The sequence below is a fragment of the Ipomoea nil genome, unplaced genomic scaffold, assembly GCF_001879475.1.
Source record: "Ipomoea nil cultivar Tokyo-kokei standard unplaced genomic scaffold, Asagao_1.1 scaffold0688, whole genome shotgun sequence".
NCBI classification, from domain to species: Eukaryota; Viridiplantae; Streptophyta; class Magnoliopsida; order Solanales; family Convolvulaceae; genus Ipomoea; species Ipomoea nil.
Genome location: NW_017617116.1, coordinates 3,307,868 through 3,329,655, shown reverse-complemented (window position 1 = coordinate 3,329,655; position 21,788 = coordinate 3,307,868). Strand labels below are relative to the sequence as shown.

At 34.3% G+C, this 21,788-nt stretch overlaps 2 protein-coding genes across 3 annotated transcripts; both read right to left on the bottom strand.

Moving 5' to 3' along the window:
* Window positions 1-634: 634 nt before the first annotated feature.
* On the bottom strand, window positions 635-1,759 carry LOC109175335 (histone H2AX). The gene is made up of 2 exons (XM_019324590.1): window positions 1,361-1,759; window positions 635-1,003 (listed from the first exon to the last, which is right to left on the bottom strand). The coding sequence occupies exons 1-2, from the start codon at window positions 1,568-1,570 to the stop codon at window positions 782-784; spliced, it is 432 nt and encodes a 143-aa protein (XP_019180135.1). The 5' UTR covers window positions 1,571-1,759; the 3' UTR covers window positions 635-781.
* Window positions 1,760-15,456: 13,697 nt separating this feature from the next.
* Window positions 15,457-19,666, bottom strand: LOC109176053 (nitrate reductase [NADH]-like). 2 transcript variants are annotated; one of them, XM_019325471.1, is made up of 4 exons: window positions 18,518-19,666; window positions 17,960-18,108; window positions 17,061-17,293; window positions 15,457-16,970 (listed from the first exon to the last, which is right to left on the bottom strand). In XM_019325471.1, exons 1-4 carry the CDS (start codon window positions 19,543-19,545, stop codon window positions 15,639-15,641), a joined length of 2,742 nt encoding a protein of 913 aa, XP_019181016.1. In that variant the 5' UTR covers window positions 19,546-19,666; the 3' UTR covers window positions 15,457-15,638. The 2 variants fall into 2 exon arrangements, with proteins under 2 accessions (XP_019181016.1, XP_019181017.1); XM_019325472.1 differs by having other exon boundaries at window positions 17,960-18,100; window positions 18,519-19,666.
* Between the last annotated feature and the right edge of the window lie 2,122 nt (window positions 19,667-21,788).

Genomic DNA, 21,788 nt, shown 5'->3' with positions numbered 1-21,788 from the left:
CCTTTCTTTTGGCTACGTAAACCCCAAAATTAACAGCTGAATTTAGTTTGGATATTTAATTAATGAACTCATTACTCTATTATAATTTATAATTTAATAATTTAATTCATAATTTTTTGAGTCACTGAGGATCAGAAGGCATTTGGCTCCTTACTCAATTTTTATATTTAATTGATTGTTACTTCTAGTGTTGTCCGAATTGTCTTAGTATTGTCTAAGGTTTTGAGACAATGTCTAGTGCTATACCACTATAACAAAAATTGTCTCCATTTCTCCACGAATACTACCTTTTCAAAGCATATCTTCTACTCCTACGTATTAAACTCTAACCTGACAAGCATTAAAAGTAACAAAACAAAATAATTTTTTTTTTTAAATGTAGTCCTCATTAAGAGTAAAACGTATGATCAACTGCTTCAATAGCACATTTTGCCAGTTTTTGTGTGATGCAAAGATTTAAATCCATCTACTCCATATCAACTAAAAGTTGTTTATATATTATATACAGGCATACAGCCTTCATAATAACCATTCTCAAGAAACATAAACACTCACCAACAAAATACCACAAACAATCTTGTATTTGCACAAAGAAGTTCCAATCAACACATTAAAAAATAAATGCAATTGATACCCAAACAAAAGGCACCTCCATGAACACTAATCAGATTTGAGAACGAGCCAAAATTGCAATTTCATTGCATTTCTTGATTTCAAACCACTCAATAGCAGCAGCTAGCTAATATACATAAAGTTCCATTTTCACCTCCACTAAAAAACCCTAAAACTCCTGAGAAGCAGAGCCAATTTCACCCTTTCCAGAGCCAGCCTTCTTTGGCAGCAAAGTTTGATGGATATTGGGCAAAACACCCCCATTGGCAATAGTCACATCACCCAGAAGCTTGCTAAGCTCTTCATCATTCCTCACAGCCAATTGAATGTGCCTTGGCACTATGCGATTCTTCTTGTTGTCCCTTGCTGCATTCCCAGCCAATTCCAACACCTATATACCAAGCACCATATCAAATCAAGAATTCAATTTTTAGCAAAACCCGCATTCCAATACAACCAATTCATCATCAAAGAATCAAAGAATAATAACTAAAACACAACCAAATTAGTTTAATTTTGTGATCCTTGATAGGGACAAAAAGGCAAATTTTATCCAATGCACACTCTGTGGATGCAAATTTCACTAGTCACCAATATCCCAAATCACAAAACACTAAAAATTGGGAATAAGACGCAATGTATAGCCGTAATAATCGATAATATATATCAATTGAGATCAATTAGATTGAATGCCAATCACGTCATTGCTTAATCATAAGAGTGCATTAAAAAAGGCCACGGAAGTAACCTCAGCAGCGAGATATTCAAGAACAGCAGCGAGATAAACCGGAGCTCCACCACCAACACGCTCGGCGTACTTTCCAGCCTTGAGGAATCGCGCGATTCTGCCGACCGGGAACTGGAGCCCCGCCTTAGAAGATCGAGACACCGACTTCGTGGCTTTCGGCTTGCCTCTGCCGGCGCCGCCCTTCCCTGCACCCGCGCCGCTTGAACTCATTCTTAGTTACGTAACCCTAATTAACTCTCAATTCTCTGAAAACTCTAGACTCCAACCCACAGAAATTCTCGCCTTGGGTGGAAGACAAAGAGAGAAGTGTATATATAGCAATTGGTTGAGTATTGTGGCCCGTAGATACAGGGATGCACGGATCGCCAGCCTGGCACCGAAGTGCCCGCAATTTTTTCAATGCGCGGGAAGACGTTTCTAGAAACTCCTCCTCTCAATATTAAAGACGGGTATGTTTAGCAATTGGTTGATAAATAAGCAGATTCTATTAGTTGATAGTATTAACTTCTGATATAAAAATATATTTGGTAAATTAGTTATTTATTATTAGCTAATTAGATATAAAATGATGTTGATATAAGTATATTGTAATATTTAATTAACTTTTAAAATATTTTTTATAATTTATTGGTATCGTTGTGTTATTAATTTTTTTTTTGTTTTATTATTAATATTGTTGTAATTATAAAGAAATACTCAGTACTTAATAATAATTTAATATTAAAAATAAAAATTTTAATAATAATTTAACACAACGGTTAACACAATTATATATGTGTGTTAGGCAAATAGTCAATTAAGATGTGGGGGTTTATGCGGTAAATTTGAATAAAAACTGAATAAATATAAACACCGCAATAATTAACAACTATTAAGGATAAATTAGACTTTTTAAAAATAAACATTTAAAAATGAATATTCAATGTATTTAAAATGAACCTTTAGTATACTAAAAATAAACTTTATGTCATTGATTAACCTTGTAAGGTGAATCATGGCCCATGGTATAATGATGACTACTTAAGTGCCTATTTGCTAACACAATAACACCCACAAATCCCCAACCCACCAAAAAACCTAACCTCTCTCACTTTCTACCCTCTTGGCTCTCACAAAGACAAACTAGCAGACCATTGTCTCACTAAAACACTATCTCAGATTCTTTAATTTGAATCTTTGTTCAATATTCACTTCTTCACTATACAGTTACATCAACATTATATAAGTGACTAGTTTACCGGTCAATCGGTCATTATCCTCAGTTCAATCTGTAGAGGTTGTATTTTGTCCAATGACATCTTGAGTCACGACCAGTCAACTCATTAACTTAAAGCGACGGTTGTGACAACGCATTTTATTTCTTTGGTCTCCACCTCTCTACTTTACTCTAGTGAGTAGTGACTATCTAGCAAACACGGTATGGGGGTTCAATAATCAAAGGTAATTTCAATTTGTTCAGTTTGACTTTTAAAAAGTTTACAAGAATAGAAATACCTTATTAAGCTTGTTCAATTGTCCATATTTTTTGAGTTTTCAATATAAAAAACACACATTTTGAGTTTTCAATATAAAAACACATGCAAAGACAAAAGCTGACCTAGGGAATCAACCACGCAACCGAGCCATATAGGCATATTACAAACCAACTAAGCTAGCCTAAACAACTATTTATAACTTGTATAAATAATATTTATTCAGTCTCATCCTGTCACCATAAATACTCAACATCCTTCTTTGTAAAATCATTCCAAAACATCAATACAAAATGTTTGCCCCTCTCTTCATCTATAAGCTCTATTATTCAAAACACGATATCAGCATGAAGTCTCGGATTCAACTATTATTTAAGTATGTTTTCTTTATATATTTATATATTATGTAATATTTAATAATATTTTATTCAATATCACAAATATGTCAAATCTTACAAATCTTGAGTTTGTGGGGCTTGATATATCTGGGGAGGGGGGGGGGGGGGGGGGGGGAACCTTTCGTGAGTATAGGATATTGAGATACATTTAAATACAAAGGGTCTCGATGATACTATCAAAGAAAATAATAATGCCTCGATGCAATATCGGGTTAAGCAATGATTTCATTCACTATCATCTTGACCAAGGGTTAAAACTTGAGTATCTCACTGTGAAAAACTCTCTGAGCTCTAGAGAATTTGAAAGAAAGATATGATCACCTGAGGACAGTAATTCTCCCGAAAGCTTGTTATGATTGGCTTCACTTAGGATTGCAAGATTTAAAAACTATGAGGGAATATAATGTTATGTTCAAAATTAGCTCTTAGTTGTTATCATGTGGAGAGAAAAATATTGATAATGATATGTTCTAAAAAATTAAACCTCCTCTACTTTTCATGGATCTAATATGGTGCTTCAACATGAAAATATAGAGAGAAATGTTTTACAAAATATTCTCGATTGATTTAATGCCTTCTTATGGCGGAACAAAATAATGAGTTGTTGGTGAAAAATCACGAGGCACGTTCCACTGGTTCAATCTTATTCCTTGAAGTGAATGGTATGTCATATTATAATGAAAATACAAAGGTTTGTGGTTGTGGTCGTGGACGTGATCGCGGTCATGGACGATCAAGCATGTGAGTATAGCTAGAATAAATTATTAAAATATCATATCAGAGTAGTAATATGATAAAATGCGTTTATTTAATTATTTTATTTATTATGATAAAATATTTATGCGTGTATATATATGTGACACTAAGACTAGTATGTGCAAATAATTATTTTGTGCATTAGTCATATATTATTCTTGGGCATTGATATTATATGTAATGCTATGATATGCTTAATTAAATATTTTATTTGCATTATTAAAGAAGCAATTGAATATATCATCACTCTTGATTATATTGGATCCAGGACAAATGAGTAAAATATATGTATTGGCAAAGTATTATTTATGCACATTCAAAATACTACAATATTTGATAGTACAAAAATGATTGAGGACTCAAGTAGAGCTAATACATATTATTGCATGGATGAATAAAATTTATAATAAATAATGTAAAGTTGTAAACGAGTCAAGCTCAAACTCGATCAAGCTAAAAAATTAAAACTCGAGCTCGGCTCGGTTAAAACATGGGCCGGCTCGCGAACCGCTCCATTCATTTACACCTAAATATAAATAAAGTAGTAAATGGCTTCTCAGAGCAATTTAATTCCCTTTCACCCAAGGACACTTCACTTCAGCCTGCCAAAAGTAAGAAACACCCATCATTATTGTATGGACCATGGTCCACACAAGTTGTGTGGACCATATTTTGTCTACTATAAAATAATGTACATTCAGTACAAAAATAATGTACATTGTACTCAGGGGATGTATATTATTTTTGTTCTGAGTGTACATTATATTGTATAATGTACATTCAGTATAAAAATAATGTACATTTAGTATATTAAAAATGTACTTTTTATTATGGTTCACATAACATTGTGTGGACCAATAATTTGCCATCAAACACATTTACTAGTTTAATAATATAATTGGGTTTTTAACAATGAAGTTTAGCATATTATTAGCCCAAATTTATATCCCAGAAGTTGGGCCAGCAAGCTCTGTTTCCATTTCAACATAGAAAACTAACAACTTAGCTAACCGGCAAAACCAACAAAATCAGCCCAACAACATTTGCGTTTTTTTTTTTTTTTTTTTTTTTTTTTTTTTTTTTTTTTTTTTTTTTTGGTTTTTGTTATTTTTTTTGTTATTTTTTTTTTGTTTTTTTGTTTTTTTTTGTTTTGTTTTTGTTTTTGTTTTTGGGATAACGAGAACAAATTGTTGTTACTACTCAAAAATCATAACGAGTTAGATCAAAAGAATGATAAGTTTGTTTCTTTGTCAATATGTTTGATTAGCCACTTGTCTTGTCCATAAATAAAAAACCTATTAGTAGTAAGTATTTGTTTAACGTAAAATCAATCCTGATTGGAATGAGATTCGAACATGAAAGTCTAATACTTTGCTTATGAAAACTGAAAATGGTGCCATCAGACCAAAAGATACTTGGCAAAGAGATTGATTAATTTCATTAAAAAATCTTACTTTTATACATAATAATAATAATAATAATAATAATAATAATAATATATTTTATGACAAAAAAAAACAGAAATAAGGACCAAAATGGGCAAATAAAAACCACAAAAACTTGCAAATACATATTCCGCATTGGAATCGTTTTCTGTATGTACTATGTAGCCGCCAAGAAAATAAACTCAAATTAAAAATGAAAAAAATAATAATCATAGAATAGTAGTGACAATGATGTCTGGCTTCTAGCATTTGACAATACAAGATGGAACACAACTTGCTTAAATCCAATGGGTTACAGGACAACTTAATAAAGTGACGATTGTGACCCCAGCCAAATTGACATTATATTTAGATTCTTAGAAAAAATAAATAATAATTAAGAGATTAATTAATTAAAAAGTGGAAGAGGGTGTCATTCTTTATCATAGAATAGAAGCCCACAGTTTGGTGGAGAGTGACAGCACAAATCAGTTTTGTCTTTGAATCAAAGACAGCTTTGCACATAGTATGCGCCAAACAAATATTAATTTTCACTAAATTAATGTTAAGCACCCCCAACATCTTAATTTTCACTAAATTAATGTTAATCACCCCAACATCTTAGGAGGCCTTTTCCAACTTGTATGTGTGTGTATATATATTTATTTTCTAATTGATTAAGCACAAGTGGGTTATATATCTAAGTAATGTACCATTTGACTTTCTTTTTGGAATAGATTATGATCAACTTGATTATAAATTAATGCCATATCATTTTTTTAAAAAAAAAAAATAGGAATCCTCTATTTGAAGAAAAAATTGCAATGTTAATTAATTTTCATATATAGTTTGTGATTTGTGTCATTATCCTTCAAATTTGTTATATTTTTGGACATTGATCATAATCCACCGTATCATCACAAACTAATTTAATCATTATGTTTAAGATGTAAATAGTATTATTTTTATAATCACAAAAATAACTAGTTGATTTCGCTGTGAGCATATAATATATGAATATATATAAATTTACAATTGAACTATTAGTTTAGCTTTTCAGTTGTTATATAAATATAAATAGAGCATGCCCGCACATGCTTCAATTTAGTATCAGAGTCGGCCACATACTAAAGGTCAGGGTTCGAATTCCCGTACTCACCTAATAAAAAGAGACTATGAGGCTATGGTTCACGTGTTCTTTGAGAAGTAACTGGTTTGCACAAATGAGGGGGGTGTTGAGCATATAATATATAAACATAAATTAAATGTGTAATCCAAAGATCATGGGTTCGGATCTCCATATCACCTGACAAAAAGAGACTTTGATCTACGTGTTGTTTGGAGCCCGTCAAAAGTAATTGGCTCGCATACACGAGGGGGCATGCTGAGCATATAATATATAGATATAAATGTACAATCCAACTATTAGCATAGAGTTTTAGTTGAGATAGAACACATGCTTTAATTTGGTATCGCCACGTCACCCAACGTGTTGCTTGGAGTCCATCAGAAATAATTGACAATTCGCACACATGAGAGGCGTGTTGAACATATAATATATAAACATAAATGTGTAATCCAAAGACGTCACCCGACAAAAGAGATTATAATCCACATGTTACTTAGAGCCCGTCAAAAATAATTGACTCGCACATATAAAGAGACATATTGAGCATATAATATATAAAACATGGAATTATAAAACTCTCGAGCTCTTTTCTTCTCCTTCTATATTTTTTCTGTTCTCTACCGGAAATCTCAGAGTTGGTAAGAACCTTTTGGGCAGGAGCAACCGGGCCTAAATATTGTAATTTCTGAAGATATTTATTAATTATGATTAATTGAGATTGTATTGTAAATATTTACTAGTTACTACATATTTCAATAATAAAAAAAAAATGAATGTAGCATTCAAATTTCTAAAGATAACAAAACATAAAAATATCTAAAGATGTACGGCTTCAAATTAAAGAATGTTTGAAAAATTTATCATGAAAGCGCCTCAATACAAATTATATTATTGGTTCCTTCAATTCATTCATCTCAAATGGCCGGCAAATAGAAAATTTTTAGTGACGAAATTAAGGGTTTCTAAGAAAGGAATATACTTTCGAATAATCAAAATGCAGATAATAAACATGGATTTGATTGATTTATTATTATTATTATTTAAATAATAGAAAGAGTTCCATTTTAGGAAGAGGGTTTTGTGGAGGTTAATAATGTTGCGGTCGAATCAATGGTTTGGATATTTCTATGGATGTGGCTGTGGTGCTTATATGATCTGAGTTGTATGTGGATATGATGGGAACGTGAATTATGGAACAACTTTACAATACACACAAGAGAAGAAAAGTAATAGGATTGGGCGCTATGAGGAACCTAGAGTACTGATACCAGATGAGAATTTGTATTCTGAAACAGTTTTACAATACTCATAGATTTACAGCACAAAACGTAATAGTTTTATAATGCACAGAGATTTATCATACAAAACGTAAGACGGAGAAACACAATACACCAAGAACATTATAGAGTCCTAACATATGTAATTGGATAGAAGGTTTTTGTCATATCATCGACTTGATGTGTTTCACATCCATTTCTGAGGGATGTTCTTAATTATTTGTGAAAAAATAAAATTTAAATTTTTTAAAAAAGAATTTATATACGCTACTCTCTATGTCAAATCTCGCTCAGATCCTTGTGTTCTTGCATAAACATGATATACAATTTTTTATCACTAAGTTTCTAATAGTCCAACTTTACATGATTTGATGGGCCGGGCGAATTTACATTCAAGAGATGATATTGCAACTATAAGAAAATGATTTGAAAAATGAAAATTAAGGGACCCTACAATCATGAATTTAAATTTGGGTTGGTAGAAATGCTAATATAATTTGTTGGTTTGTGAAAGTATTATATATATAGTGAAAATAATATCCTTATTAACAAAAGATGAATAAATAAACACATATACGTAGCCTTGGCCTCCCCTACCAAACATTTTCAATTTGTATATGTATTAGTTTAGCCCCCAAAGGATTTTAAGGTTAAACAAAATTTATTACTAATAAAAAAGGGTTTTTTTTTAAGGAAAAAAAAAAACTCATAATGTTGGGTGAAGGCTTGGAAAGACTAATCCCACATCATGTCACTTGAAATGTGATACGGACGACTACACAAGTATAAAATAATAAAATTGTGTATTCCTTATTAAGTATAATTTTTGATATAATGGTAAACTTTTATTTTTTTGCCTTTGCTTCCACTGCTAATCATAGCGCTTGATCTTGACACACAATTTTACTTCAAATATTCATCTGATCTCTTTCTGTAACATGACTAGTTTCATATTCAGACTTTAGAAACACCAATGGTAATATAGTCAGTAGTACTCAAAAAAAAAAAAAAACACCAATTATATTTTTAGTATATTATAATTCTATATATAAAAAAAAATCATATTACATTGAAGCATGTGCTCCATCTCAACTAAAAGCCTAACCTTATAATTGGATTGCACATTAATGGTTATATGCTCAACACGCCTCCTCACGTGTGCGGTGGGTTCCAAGCAACACGTGGACCGTAATCGCTTATAGGGTGATGTAAAGATTCAAACCCATGACCTTTGGTCTGGCCCTGATACCAAATTGAAGCATGTGCTTCATGTCAATCCAAGTATCAGAGCCAGACCAAAGGTCATGAGTTCGAATCTCTACGTCACCCCTTAAGCAAACTACGGTCCATGTGTTGCTTGGAACCCCCACCGCACACGTGAGGGGGCGTGTTGAGCATATAACCATTAATGTGCAATCCAACTAAACTAAAAGCCTAAGCTGATAGTTGGATTGCACATTAATGGCTCCACACGCCCCCTCACCCATGACCTTTGGTCTGACTCTAATACTAAATTGAAACATGTGTTCCATCTCAACTAAAGGCTAAGCTTATAATTGAATTGCACATTAATGGTTATATGCTCAACAATGCTTGCATTTCATTATATAAAATTAATTCAATTAAATTTGGGTAGGTCCAATTATGGACAGCTCACATAAGTTGATTCTTTATGTTGTTTGCATAAATGCATATAATGGACGACTTTAATTTACCAAATGACAAAGTCAAAAGTAAAACTTAAGCATCCAATAGCTAGGAATGATAAATTTTTGTCCATCATCTAGCTACCTATAATCAAAATTCAAAGAGCGTGCATTTAGTTTTTTTTTTTTTCTTTGACTGGAAAAAGTAATTGATATTCAAAGAAATTAAAGAATCTAATATTAAGTATATAGGGATGGGATTAGTTTGTGGGAACCTACAGTACCGAATTATAAAAATGTCAACTAAGGAGTACAGTATTATAAAATAAAAAGGGCGGTAATATTTTTTTAATAAATATATAATATATAGTTTTATTTTCAATATTTATAAACATGACATTAGTTCTTTTAATTTACATTAATCAGTATTCTTTACGTTCAGTATTGCATTTTTTTTTTCTTAGGTATATATTGTTTTAATTTGCAAAAGTCATCCCTTCCATAAGAGAGATGAAATTCTTGGATTCTAAACTCTATAGACTATATTATAGTTGAATTGCCCCTTTTAAATGTCAAAATAATTTCTAGTACTTTAATTAGTTCATATTGCAACGTATTCAGTGGAGGACAAAAGAAATTTTGAATCTCCATACACGTATGACTTAGATTTATTTATTTATTTATTTATTTATTTTGTGTATAGTATATTGTACGCAAATATATCGTGGACTAGTGCCCACAATACACATTGTCGACTGTGGTTTAAAATGATATTGTTTTGTTTAAATTAAAGCAACCTCCTTTTCTTCTTCTTATTTTTTTCCCATTTGATTGACATTCACCTTTGCAGTAAGTAGTAACATAATATATTAATGTTAGGTATATAAATTTATATCTGTAAGTACATAATTTGTTAACTATAAATGTATTACGTCAAGTGATTCTAACATTGTTTTAAGTTCATAATATGTGAACTATAAGCAAATAAACTTAAAACTAATGGTTCATAAATTGAGTGTTTGACATATAATCATGGTTTTAGTATAGTTTTAAGATACATTTGATTGAAAATTAGCAAGCTTTTATTATGGACTTAAAGTATTGATTTTATAAACATGTAGTGCCAACATTGTTTCTGCTTGAATTGCCTGAAAAAAAAAAATGTATCACTAAAGAACCCGTTTATGTGAATTATGGAATGATATCATTCTGGATTAGGTGGACCCAAAGCTAGCCCACAATATAACGATTATAAATATATCTCATGTACACACCAATAATGAATAGAATTAAAAGTAAAAAATTTTAATTAACATTTATCACATAGAAGATGTTTATACAGCTAGAAAAGATAGAGCAAAATTTTTCCATATTTTCATCAGTGGAGTCTAGGGGTCACTTGATACCTAAGAACCTCAGCTATATATTTACAAGGAGTAAATTACAAGTGACCAAATTAAAGAATTAAACCAAAGTTGATGAGTACATATAATTAATTTTTGGACTTTAATCTGTATGACCTTAATTATAGGGGAATTGTCCATTTATATGTTCCACGGGAACTCATAAGAGTCAGTGTTTTGAAAATGTTTTCTCCAACAAATTTCTAAAAACATCATAAAATTTTTAAAAGTCTTTTATTTACTTTTAAAATTTTTGGAATATTTTTCAAAAAGAAACTAGTAAATAATTAATATTTATGTATATTAAAAAAAAATATTTGTCAAAAGCCTTGTAATCAAGCGGCATAAGTTCCAGTATGAGAACAAATGTCTCATAGGTGAAAATGAAGAGTGCACTAATCACTATCAAGTATCAAGTGTGCAACCTCTCTCTCTCTCCCTCTCTCTCTCTCTCTCTCTCTCTCTCTCTCTCTATATATATATATATATATATATATATATATATATATATATATATATATCATTTCTTGCATTAATTCCCTGTTTATGTGCAACCTAGCTCACTTTTAAAGGTCAAAATATCTACTTCATATTGCAACGTTAGATATTTGTGTGGTGTGTATATTGTATGTGAAATCTCGTGAATATGTAGAATTAAAGTAAAAAATTTCGATTCAGTTTTTACTTAGTAAAAAGCAATATTATAGTTTATTACCGAGTTAAATCTTAAATATCCTAACTAATACTAAAATAAAATTAAAATTATAACATGCATGAACTATTTTAAAAAAAAATCTCATTTGCGCGTGAGGCTTAACATAGTTAGTTTGTCGCCTGAATTAAAGGTCATAATTGAAAGTTGTAGTGTGAGAGTTTGAATCTTACCAGAAAGATACGAAAAGTAAATTATGATTTGACTGATGAACTGATTGTGAGATTAAAAAAAAAAAAAATTTCACCGTACATATATATATAAAAGAAACTACAGTGCGGTGCATGTTAGATTAGAATTAAGAATTGTTTTGAGTTGCCATCCAATGATAACGTGACGTACCATGAATCATATCAGAATCTTGGGACTATTAAAAACACAAATAAACAATGTAGGAATTGAAAACCCTAGGTATAGCTAGGTTTTGGTGACTGGTGGTTTGGTGGTTAATTAAAAAATTAAGGCAGATCGAGCAGCAGTATAGTATAATAATATACTTTTTGCAAATAATAATGAGGATCGGAGAGGAGTAAGCCAACTCCAAATTGATTACTTGAGTTGTTAAACATAAAAAAAGAATGCAGCAATTGATCTGGGTAATAAAATAGTGGGATCCACAAAAGAAGACAAAAGAGATGAAAGAAGAGGCAATTAAGAATAGAGTAGAGGAAAGGTCAAGGCACTGTGGTGCGGAGAAGTGTAAGAGCGACCTTTCCAAACAAAGAGGGGCAGTGCGAGGGACCGCGTAGCCTGGCTTGGGTGGCTCACCTTAGCGGAAAAAGGTAGCGGCGTGTGGCCTTCGGGCGCCGCCAGTGGCCTTTGTTTCTATCGGCCCCGCCCAGGCCACTTGCATTGCCGGCAAGGACGTACACTACTACTGTTTATGTTCACGCTTCAGACACACCAACCTAAGATGGATCTCCCCTACCATGTCTCTTCTATTTTTTGATAACAAACCAACTATCACTATTCGAGTGTGCAATGTATAATGCATCGACCAAGTTTTATTAATGTATAATAACTTACAAATCAATTAGGTGCAACTTCAGCTAAAGTTGATCAGTCTATTAATCTTGTTAGTTTGAATTAGTTAGCTATAGACTATTTAAGTTAGTTTATCTACCAAGACTATGTAGTCTAATGGTAACCGGGTTGGACTTCCATTTGGAAGGTTGTGAGTTCGAGCCTCAGTGGAGGCGTTTATTGGCTCCTTGTGTTTCAGTAGTTACATACTACAATGTAATAGGCGCCGATTTTCTCCCTAGGTGACCGGCCGACTTGACTGCTTAACATCTAACTTACTTGTCAATTTCAGTCGAGTTAATCCGATCAACTTGGCCTTGCTAATTTTTTTCATTATATATATATATATATATATATATATATATATATATATATATATAATATGACATATATACACCCGTAGACTAGTTTGATACTTTGAATCTTTAGATGATTGAAGTATTTGAGTATTTTTGTTTTTTAATATTGTTTTGATGTTATGACTTATGAATTATCATTATTTCATTTATTTGAATGTGATATTTGATTGAATGTTGAAAACAACCTCATTAAAATTGTCAAACTGCAAGTCTGCCACTGTTTTTTTTACGCCCGTCTAGTGCCGCCTAGACCGCCAAGGCGCTAGGCGCTGTCCGGACGCCCAACTAGCGCCTATCGCCTACTGCAACCATGATTTTATCAGTTAAAATTTGAAATAAAATTTATTCCATACGCACTCTCAAATAATGACTACTCCATATAAATTTTCATGGTCTCTACAAACCTTACAAAATAAATTACGTAAAAAAAAAAAAAATTCATACTAAAAATAACTCTGAGAGGATAATATATGTATGTAGATACGGCTATACTATATTATTTGCTACTCCCATCCGTATATTGTCATCGGGGAGTCGGGGTGTGTTGGGCAGCCTCAAGACACGTATGTATGTAGATTGTAGATACTACAACTAACTTCTTAGCATTTCTCCAGTTATATTATATGCATGCATCTATCTACACGTACTCTTTTGGACACCGCCAATATTACTTCTCGTACGTCGAACATGTTTTCTTCTTCCTATCATCTTAAAACAAAACAAATTTTTTTTTTTTTTTTTAAAAAAAGTTGTCAATAGTTTCACTATGCAGTTTATACATGAATAATTAAATACATATAAATTATTATATTATTAGAATTAAAGGAATATTATAATAGGAGTTATTTGTTATAAATAATACACTTTATATGTAGGGTAAAAAACAATTGCTAACCAAAATAATAATGACAAAAACTTGTGTGAGATAAGTCGGATCAATATCAAATGTAATACTTATATTGAAAAATGTAATTCTAATAAGGACTAAAATATTTATTACTTATATGGAAAAGTTTTATACTTTTGAAGAAAAATATAATATTCCCACATTTTTATTTTAAAGTATTACATTTTTCCAAAAAAATATTAGCCCTAGTAAAATAATTAGCCTATAGGCCAATTATAACTTATTTGACCACTATTAGTTATTTGACTTGGTTTAAAAATTAAATTATAAGTGTTTGGTTAACTAGTTTTTTGTACCCAACAAGCTATTCAAAACAATTTTTTTCAATTATTTTTTTTAGAAAAGAAATTATACCAAACAGCTATCAGTTAACAACTAATTTACCAAACACTTGTCTACAATCAGCTAATGTTATCAACTAGTTATACCCTCTAATTAACTCAATCAGCTAACAACTAACCGTTATCGGCTAATAACCATTTACCAAACAGGACCATTATATTTTTTATTTAGGTGACAAACACTTGCCAATATTACTTATAAGGAAAAATGTAATACTTTTACATCAAAATATAAAAGTATTACATTTATTCTCAAAAGTATTACAATTTCCCTTATAAGCAACAATCACTTTATTTCTAATTAGTATTATATTTTTCACTATAAGGATTACATTTTCTATCGACTTAATCCGTCTCACAAATAAAGATTCATGAGAAAATTTTACACAAGTGTGACCCAATAATAATAAAAGTTTTTCACAATATTTTATATTTCTTTCTATATATTCTATACCTCCCGCTTTGTGTTTCTCTATATTATCTCTATCTTGTCTTCTTTAATATTCAATCTCCCTCGTTCTTCTTCCTTTTCATTATCTTGTTGTAGTAATCACTGCAGTACCAACTCATATGTTTTCTCTCTCTACATGTAGTATTCTTCCCTCAAAATATATATACATGGGAGATGTTTTTACTAAGGAGAAAAATTCATTTTTAATACGTTATTGATATCGTCATATTACAACATTTAATCATATTCTTTTATTTTTGCCTAATTACATCACTTTCATTTGCTTGCAATAATTAATTCTCCATTTCGTTTTTTTTTATTCAATCATTTAATAAAAATGAATAACATGTAATTTCATCATTCAAACCTTTTACCGTAATTGTACTGTGGCAAGCTAGCACAATCTCTCTTCCCAGTAAACTCTTGTAATTGAAACATGTTAACTATTTTTATTAATGATTAAATTAAATGGAGGACTAATTGGATAATGAGTAATTATTCATTTTTTCCTTTTTGGTCTTCACGTGTTTGATTTTTCCCTAATTGGTTTATTTTTTGCGGATCTTATCAATTCTCAAGATGTCAATACTTATGAGTTTGATTTTTTATTTTTTATTTTTTACTTTTTCATATATGAAAAAAAAAGATATTTTATATTAAATTTATGATAGTACAGATAATTAATTTCTCTAATTAAGACGAAAAATACCAAATTAAATTTCATATTAAAGTAATATAATGGAAGACGATTGTCTTCATTGGAACAACTATTAACAAAACTAAAAAAAAAAAAATATTGACAAAATCAAAAAATAAAGAAAAAGAAAGTTACTACACACTACTAATACAAGTTGTCACAGCGTACAAATGGTACAATATATGTACATAAAAAGGAAAAAAAAAAAAAAAGAGTTTATTCTGTCGCCATTTCAATTACGGACATGCATGCAACATTGCATCTATTATTTGTATCCATCGATCTAGAACACCAGCAAAGAATCCTTGATGTCATACCCCATCTTCTCCAAGTTGGGATTAACGGCGAACTGAATCATCGGCGGCGGCCCGCACGCCAACGCCAGCGTCGTCTTAGACCCCGCCGGAATATGCTGTCTCAGAACGTCCTCGGTGATGAATCCGGTACTATATTTCCAGCCTTCCTTAATGGATTCTTGAACCACGTACCAAACCTTAACCCTGTCGGGGTATTTCTCCGCCCACGCGTCCAGCTCATCGCGCAGCAGAATATCCTCCTCCGTCCGATTAGCGTACACCACGAACATCTCCGTCTCGTCCTCCGGGTCCTTCAAGATCGCCTGCATTACTTGGTAGATCGGCGTTATTCCCGTCCCGCCGGCGAGCATGGCGAGTTTCTTGGCGTGTTTGGGTTTGCCGTGGACGAGGAATTTGCCCCGGGCTTGGTATTCGATGTGGCCGAGTGGGCCCTTTACGTCTAGGGTGGACCCCAGTTCGAGGGAGTCGAGGTGTTGGGACATTAGGCCGCCGTTGGGGAACTTTGGGTGGACGTTTTTGAAGTAGACTTTCACGACGAGATCGAAGTGGCCCACTTGGTCGACGTGGCTGGTCGGGGTGTAGGCTCGCATGCAGAGTTTATCGTCAATGGCGGCGCAGATGAAGATGTGTTTTCCGACGGGTAAACCTAGGACTTGGTCGTCTTGGGGGAGGGCGAATCGGAAGAGCCTAACGTCGTGGGAGATGGATATCTTTTCAACGAGTTTGCATGGGATTTTCTCGCGCGGGATTAGCGCCACGCTCCGCGGCGGCGCGTGGCCGGAGATTTCCTTGATGGGTGCTAGGTGGCCGGGGCCATGGACGGAGTTGTTGGGGGAGGAGGCGGAGGAGTCCGACGCGTACCCGGTGGTGATCAGCTCCCCGATCCGGTAATCCTCCAGGAGCTTCTTCGCCTTGTCGGAGTGGATGGCGTCGAATTCCTCCGTGCAATCCGTGCCGGCGTTGATGAGGATGCTGTCGGTGCCGCCGGGGTGGTCGTTGAGGAAGCGCGTGCAGTCGTAGACGTGGCCGTGGACGATGATCCACGCCGAGTCGGCGGTGTTGTGCTTCTTCACCTCCGACACGGAGAACGTCTTAGACGCCGTGTTCATGAACGGCGACGACACACTTTTCTTAAGCGTGGGTGTCGCGTCCGAAATCTCCAAGTGCCTTTCCTTCGCCATCCACCCACCGGATTGGGCTCCGGGCTGGGTCGGATGCTCGAACACAATCCCTATCTCTCCCTTATGTGGTTTGCAAACATTGGTCTTCACTCGAAACCAACAATTGTTCATCATTCCCTATTCAATATTGACATTACGAAATCAGTTTTAAAATCTCACACTTATAAGACTAGATTAATAAGATTATAGCGCCCAAATTGTTATTACCATGACATTCCAAATGAGTTTTTCGGGTTGGGTATTAAGAGTCTCGTCCCAAGCTCGAACCGCAATTTCCTTAGCACTCAACAAGTCAAGAACCTCAACCTCGAGTGACCAGAAACACCAGCACCAATACTTCCCGTACTTGTTAGGCTTCTCTTGAAAGTCGAGGTCACATACGAGCCACGTCTCGCCTCCGTCCATCGTCACCTCCACTCGTGTCACTTTCTTCCCTCCACCTGCAATTAAAAAAAATAATAAGTAAACTGTACTCCTAAAAATGTAAAATTGTCAATCCCAACATGTTATATATGCTGGTAAAGAGTAAAAAGTAAGAATATAATATACGTAATATAATATTAATCATTTTCAGCCTCCAAATACATACCGTCAAATCACAAACTTTTGCACATAGTTTATAGTGTAAAACGGAGGCTAAATGGTTGGTAAATAAGAAAGCGACCTATGAAGAGTTGATCGATCTGATGATAACATAAAATAATGATGTGACAAAGTTTGGTTTGTTTAAGCAAACCCATCATGCTGGAACTGTACTAGGTCAAGTAAATCTGTCTTTCGTCACTGCTAATGATTCCCCCAACATAACTCCCTTTATTTAATGTACGTACATCCCATGTTCTCGTAAAACTACAGGAGGGGTGACTCTTCAGAATTAGGAGAGGTATACCCTCCTACCACCAAGAGGCATCCATTTAAGTACCATCTTTTCTTGGCAACAGTAATTCACTATTTTCATTATTAAATCATCCAACTCCAATCCCAAGAATCTATTTATCTCTACTTTAAAGTCTTAACAGAAAGGTAAATTGTAAAATAAGTCTTAACAATTAATCGAATTGAACCCACAATAAAAGAAATATATAGAAAAGGTTTTAAAAAATTACCAGAATAAGCGTATCCTCTCAACAAGTAAGGACGTTGGGTGGTCCAAGCGTTGATGGGCAAAATCTCTTCATGACACGGCGTCGTAATGACGGAGTTGATGTTGAGCTCGTTGATTATGTACTCCGGTTTGTACCACCACGCTGCACCAATTAATACAAATTCTCATCAGAATATTCCATAACAAAACCATACGTCATCATAGTATATAAACGTGGACCCAATTTGACACTTTGCACCCTCTCATCTAAACCACCTAGTCAAGCTTCCCCAAGTAAATTAACATAAATTGTCTATAGGCTCAAACTAAAAGTATGAAGTTGTTCCTAAGAAATATATATATATATATATATATATATATATATATATATATATAGTGTTGCAAAAATCGTGCTTAGGCTCTAGGCTGTCGGCCTCCTAGGCGCTCTAAGCTGTCCCTAGAGGATGCCATCGTGCCTAGGCTCTAGGCGGTCGGCCTCCTAAGACTCTAGGCTGTCCTTAGAGGATGCCTAGTGATTTTTTCAATATATATATATAATATTGTTAATCCTTGTATAGTACCTTCGGAGTTTGCAAGTTCGGCGTCGACGTGAGAAGGAAGGACCCTATTGTCCTTGAAGTGATAGTAGTTTTCCGATTCTTTTGTGGTGACTATAATTCTCTTCAGCCACTTCACCATTCTGCCGCCGATGAAGCCAGGGATTATCATCCTGACCGGAAATCCGTGGTCCGGCGTGAGCTTCTCTCCGTTCTGCATGTACGCCAAGATTATGTCTCTGGACGGATCCATGGCCACATCCCTGCTAACGCTGGTGCCGTACTTTGAACCGCCGCCGCCGGACAAGTCCTCCGCGCCTTCGAAGCAGACATTGAGGCCGCCATTTTTGCGGCTGAAGATGCCGCAGCGTTTCAGGAGGGCGGCGAGCGGGACGCCGCGCCACACGGAGGTGGAGATGGCGGCGGCGCCCCAGTTGAAGCCGATTGATTTCTTCACCATGTTCTGCTCCTTGCGGCGGTTGCCGGCGCAGACGAGCGTGGCTGGGAACTCGCGGTACGCGAATTCGGTGACCAACTGTTCCATTGTGAACTTCATGGGGCGTTTCACGAGGCCCGTGACCTCCACGGTCCAGTCGCCCCACGCGCCGGCGGGAACCGCGCCGTGGTTCCGGACGTAGTGGAGCGGGACCGGCGTGATGAAGCCGTGGTGCATGAGCCGAGCCAGCGGCGGCTCGGAGTTGAAGGGGTGTTTTCCGGTGAGGCGGATCAAGGAGGGGTTGCGCAGGATCCAATGGTCGGAAGTGTTGTCGTCTCGGGAGTCGTGAATCGACGGCTCCAGCTCCGCCTTCCCTTTCCGGATGGCCACGGCATATTCGGAGAAATTATCGTCGTCATCGTCGTCTTCATCGGAATAATCATCGGCAGAAACGTTGTTGTTACCATTAGGGATTTTGGGAAACTTGAGCTCGGGATTGAGGGGGAAATTGTAACCTCGGACCGGGGAGTCGGAGCGTGGCTTGAAACCGCGGACGACATTGGTTAAACCCGGTTCAAGGTGGCTAAACGGGCGGTTTTCGACGGAGGCCGCCATGGAAATGGTGTGGTGAGAAAAATGGAGGAGGAAGAGAGGCTTTTAATCTAGGCCTCTCAGTATAGGAAGTAAAACTGAATTTCTCTTCTAAGTATATGAATTCTCAATTGTGTGTTGAGAAACACGGAGAATTATGAGTGCGCTTCATGCCGTTATATAGAGATCAGATTCTTATGACCCAAGGACACAACGCTGTTCTCCATGACCCCACTATTATTTTTTTAATTTCTTTTTAATACTTAAGTGATCCCAACTACGTTTAGAAAAATTGTTAGGCGCTCCTCAAACGCTCGGGGGCCTAGGTTTTTTTTTTTTTTTTTTTTTTTTTTTTTTTTTTTGAGTTTGAACAACTCAAACCCTATCAAAACCAAGGATTTGAACCCCACATTGCCACCTCCCGTCATGACCTTTAAGTTATTAGGTGATGAACAAACTATGCTAAGCCCCGGGGGCTTATTTTTTCCTTTTTTTTTTTTTTTTTAATAATTTAGATGATTACAACTTTGTTGGACTAATTCTATATGCCCACAGGAGTCTGCCCCTGGAGTTACTGTGGAGGTAAATCGCGAGTTGCACAATTAGTCCACCGATTAGATCCTAATCTTCATATATGCACATTTGAATCATTTAATTTAAAAAAATTACAATTGAATCTCTAAACAATTCAAAATACAGAGTTTATTTAGTAATTAAATATGAAAATTTCGGTATAGTAATAATCTTCTATAAACGAATATTATAGAGTGATTTTAGTAAGGATGTAATATAGTTTAGAAAAATTCTATAAGAGGATATTCCGTATAAAGTGATGATTTATCATTAATTTTAGAGTTAATACGATTTGATGTCCTTCGAATATACTGGTTTTGTCATGTTTAGTTCTAAACTTTTAAATTGATTATTTGTGGTCTTTCGACCATGGTTCTTCAACTATTAAATTTTAACCAACTATGGTCCTTTAAAGAGGACCACGATTGATTAAATTTCGAAACTTGAAGAACCATGAGTGGTTAACTTGGACCACGAATGGTTAAATTTGAAAGTCGAAGGACCACAGATGATTAATTTGAAAAGTTTAAGACTAAACGTGACAAAATCACTATATTCAGAGGACCTCAGATACTATTAACTTTTAATTTTATTAGCCAAGTAGTTTGTAATTCAATAACATCTATGTGCCTCTACATTGTAATAGAATCAGTAGTACTAAAAAAAATCATTAATTTTATCAAAGATTTGTTATTGAACTAGACTACCGTTGAACTTGAACCATCTCAAATGAGTTGAAATGTATTTAGTAATTTAAGGTGCATTTGGAAATCGGTGATATTTTAGTTAATTAGGTGTAAGGCTAATCCCTAAAAAAAAAAAAAAAAAAATAATAATAATAATAAGAGCCCTTCCTAATAGTTTAATTTAAATTTTTATTTTTCTTTCTAAAAGATTGAACTTCACCCAACATCGCATCTAGGAGGATGTAAATTATGGTAATTCAACTAAATATAAAATATGAATCACGGAGGCTAGAAATTATGGTAACTCAACTAAACATGAACCACGGAGGCTAGAAATTATGATAACTCAACTAAACATGAACCACGGAGTCTAGACATTTGCTTACTACGCACAATGAGCCCTCATACGGGCAAATTTTTATTATTCTTGTTCTGAGATTTGGGTTCTTTTTAGGTGTAAAACACGAGGTGATTCAGGTCTTTCTCTGGGAACTAGTCCGGTGAAAATCGTCGCTTGTGAAATTTGAACTTAAATTATCCCAAAATTCTTTCTCACGTAGAGAACTCATTTACCATCTAAGCTACCACCCCGGCTTATGAGATTTGTGGTCTTTGAACAAAAGCTGAAAGGACGGTGGGAAGGGGTAAGTTTGGAAATTGGAATTTTGTTGGGGTGGTATACATGTATGGCTTACAAGTAGGCAACAGAGGCGTCTGATGACCTTCAGTTACAGCTGTTTCTTGTTTTACACTGATTTAGAGCCGTGGCCACGAAAAAAACATATAACATAAAATAATAAATAAATACAAATAACATTTTTTTGTATTGAAAAAAAAAACAGAAAATGAAACAACATTATTTGACTTAATTTTTAAGAGTTTAAATCGCACGGAAAATTAATAATGTTATGTTTGGACATATTCTTATCAATAGGCTGATTGGTTGTGTTTATAATTATATTATTACTATTATTTATAAGCGCGATGTGCAAAAATAAGTGCACAATA

Excerpts from the sequence above, each read along its gene's own strand:
- LOC109175335 (XM_019324590.1), bottom strand. The coding sequence starts at position 1,570 with ATGAGTTCAAGCGGCGCGGGTGCAGGGAAGGGCGGCGCCGGCAGAGGC. Across the intron at positions 1,004-1,360 it reads TTGAATATCTCGCTGCTGAG|GTGTTGGAATTGGCTGGGAA; the intron begins GTTACTTCCGTG and ends CTTGGTATATAG.
- LOC109176053 (XM_019325471.1), bottom strand. The coding sequence starts at position 19,545 with ATGGCGGCCTCCGTCGAAAACCGCCCGTTTAGCCACCTTGAACCGGGT. Across the intron at positions 17,294-17,959 it reads GAGAGGATACGCTTATTCTG|GTGGAGGGAAGAAAGTGACA; the intron begins GTAATTTTTTAA and ends TTTTAATTGCAG. Across the intron at positions 16,971-17,060 it reads AACTCATTTGGAATGTCATG|GGAATGATGAACAATTGTTG; the intron begins GTAATAACAATT and ends AATATTGAATAG.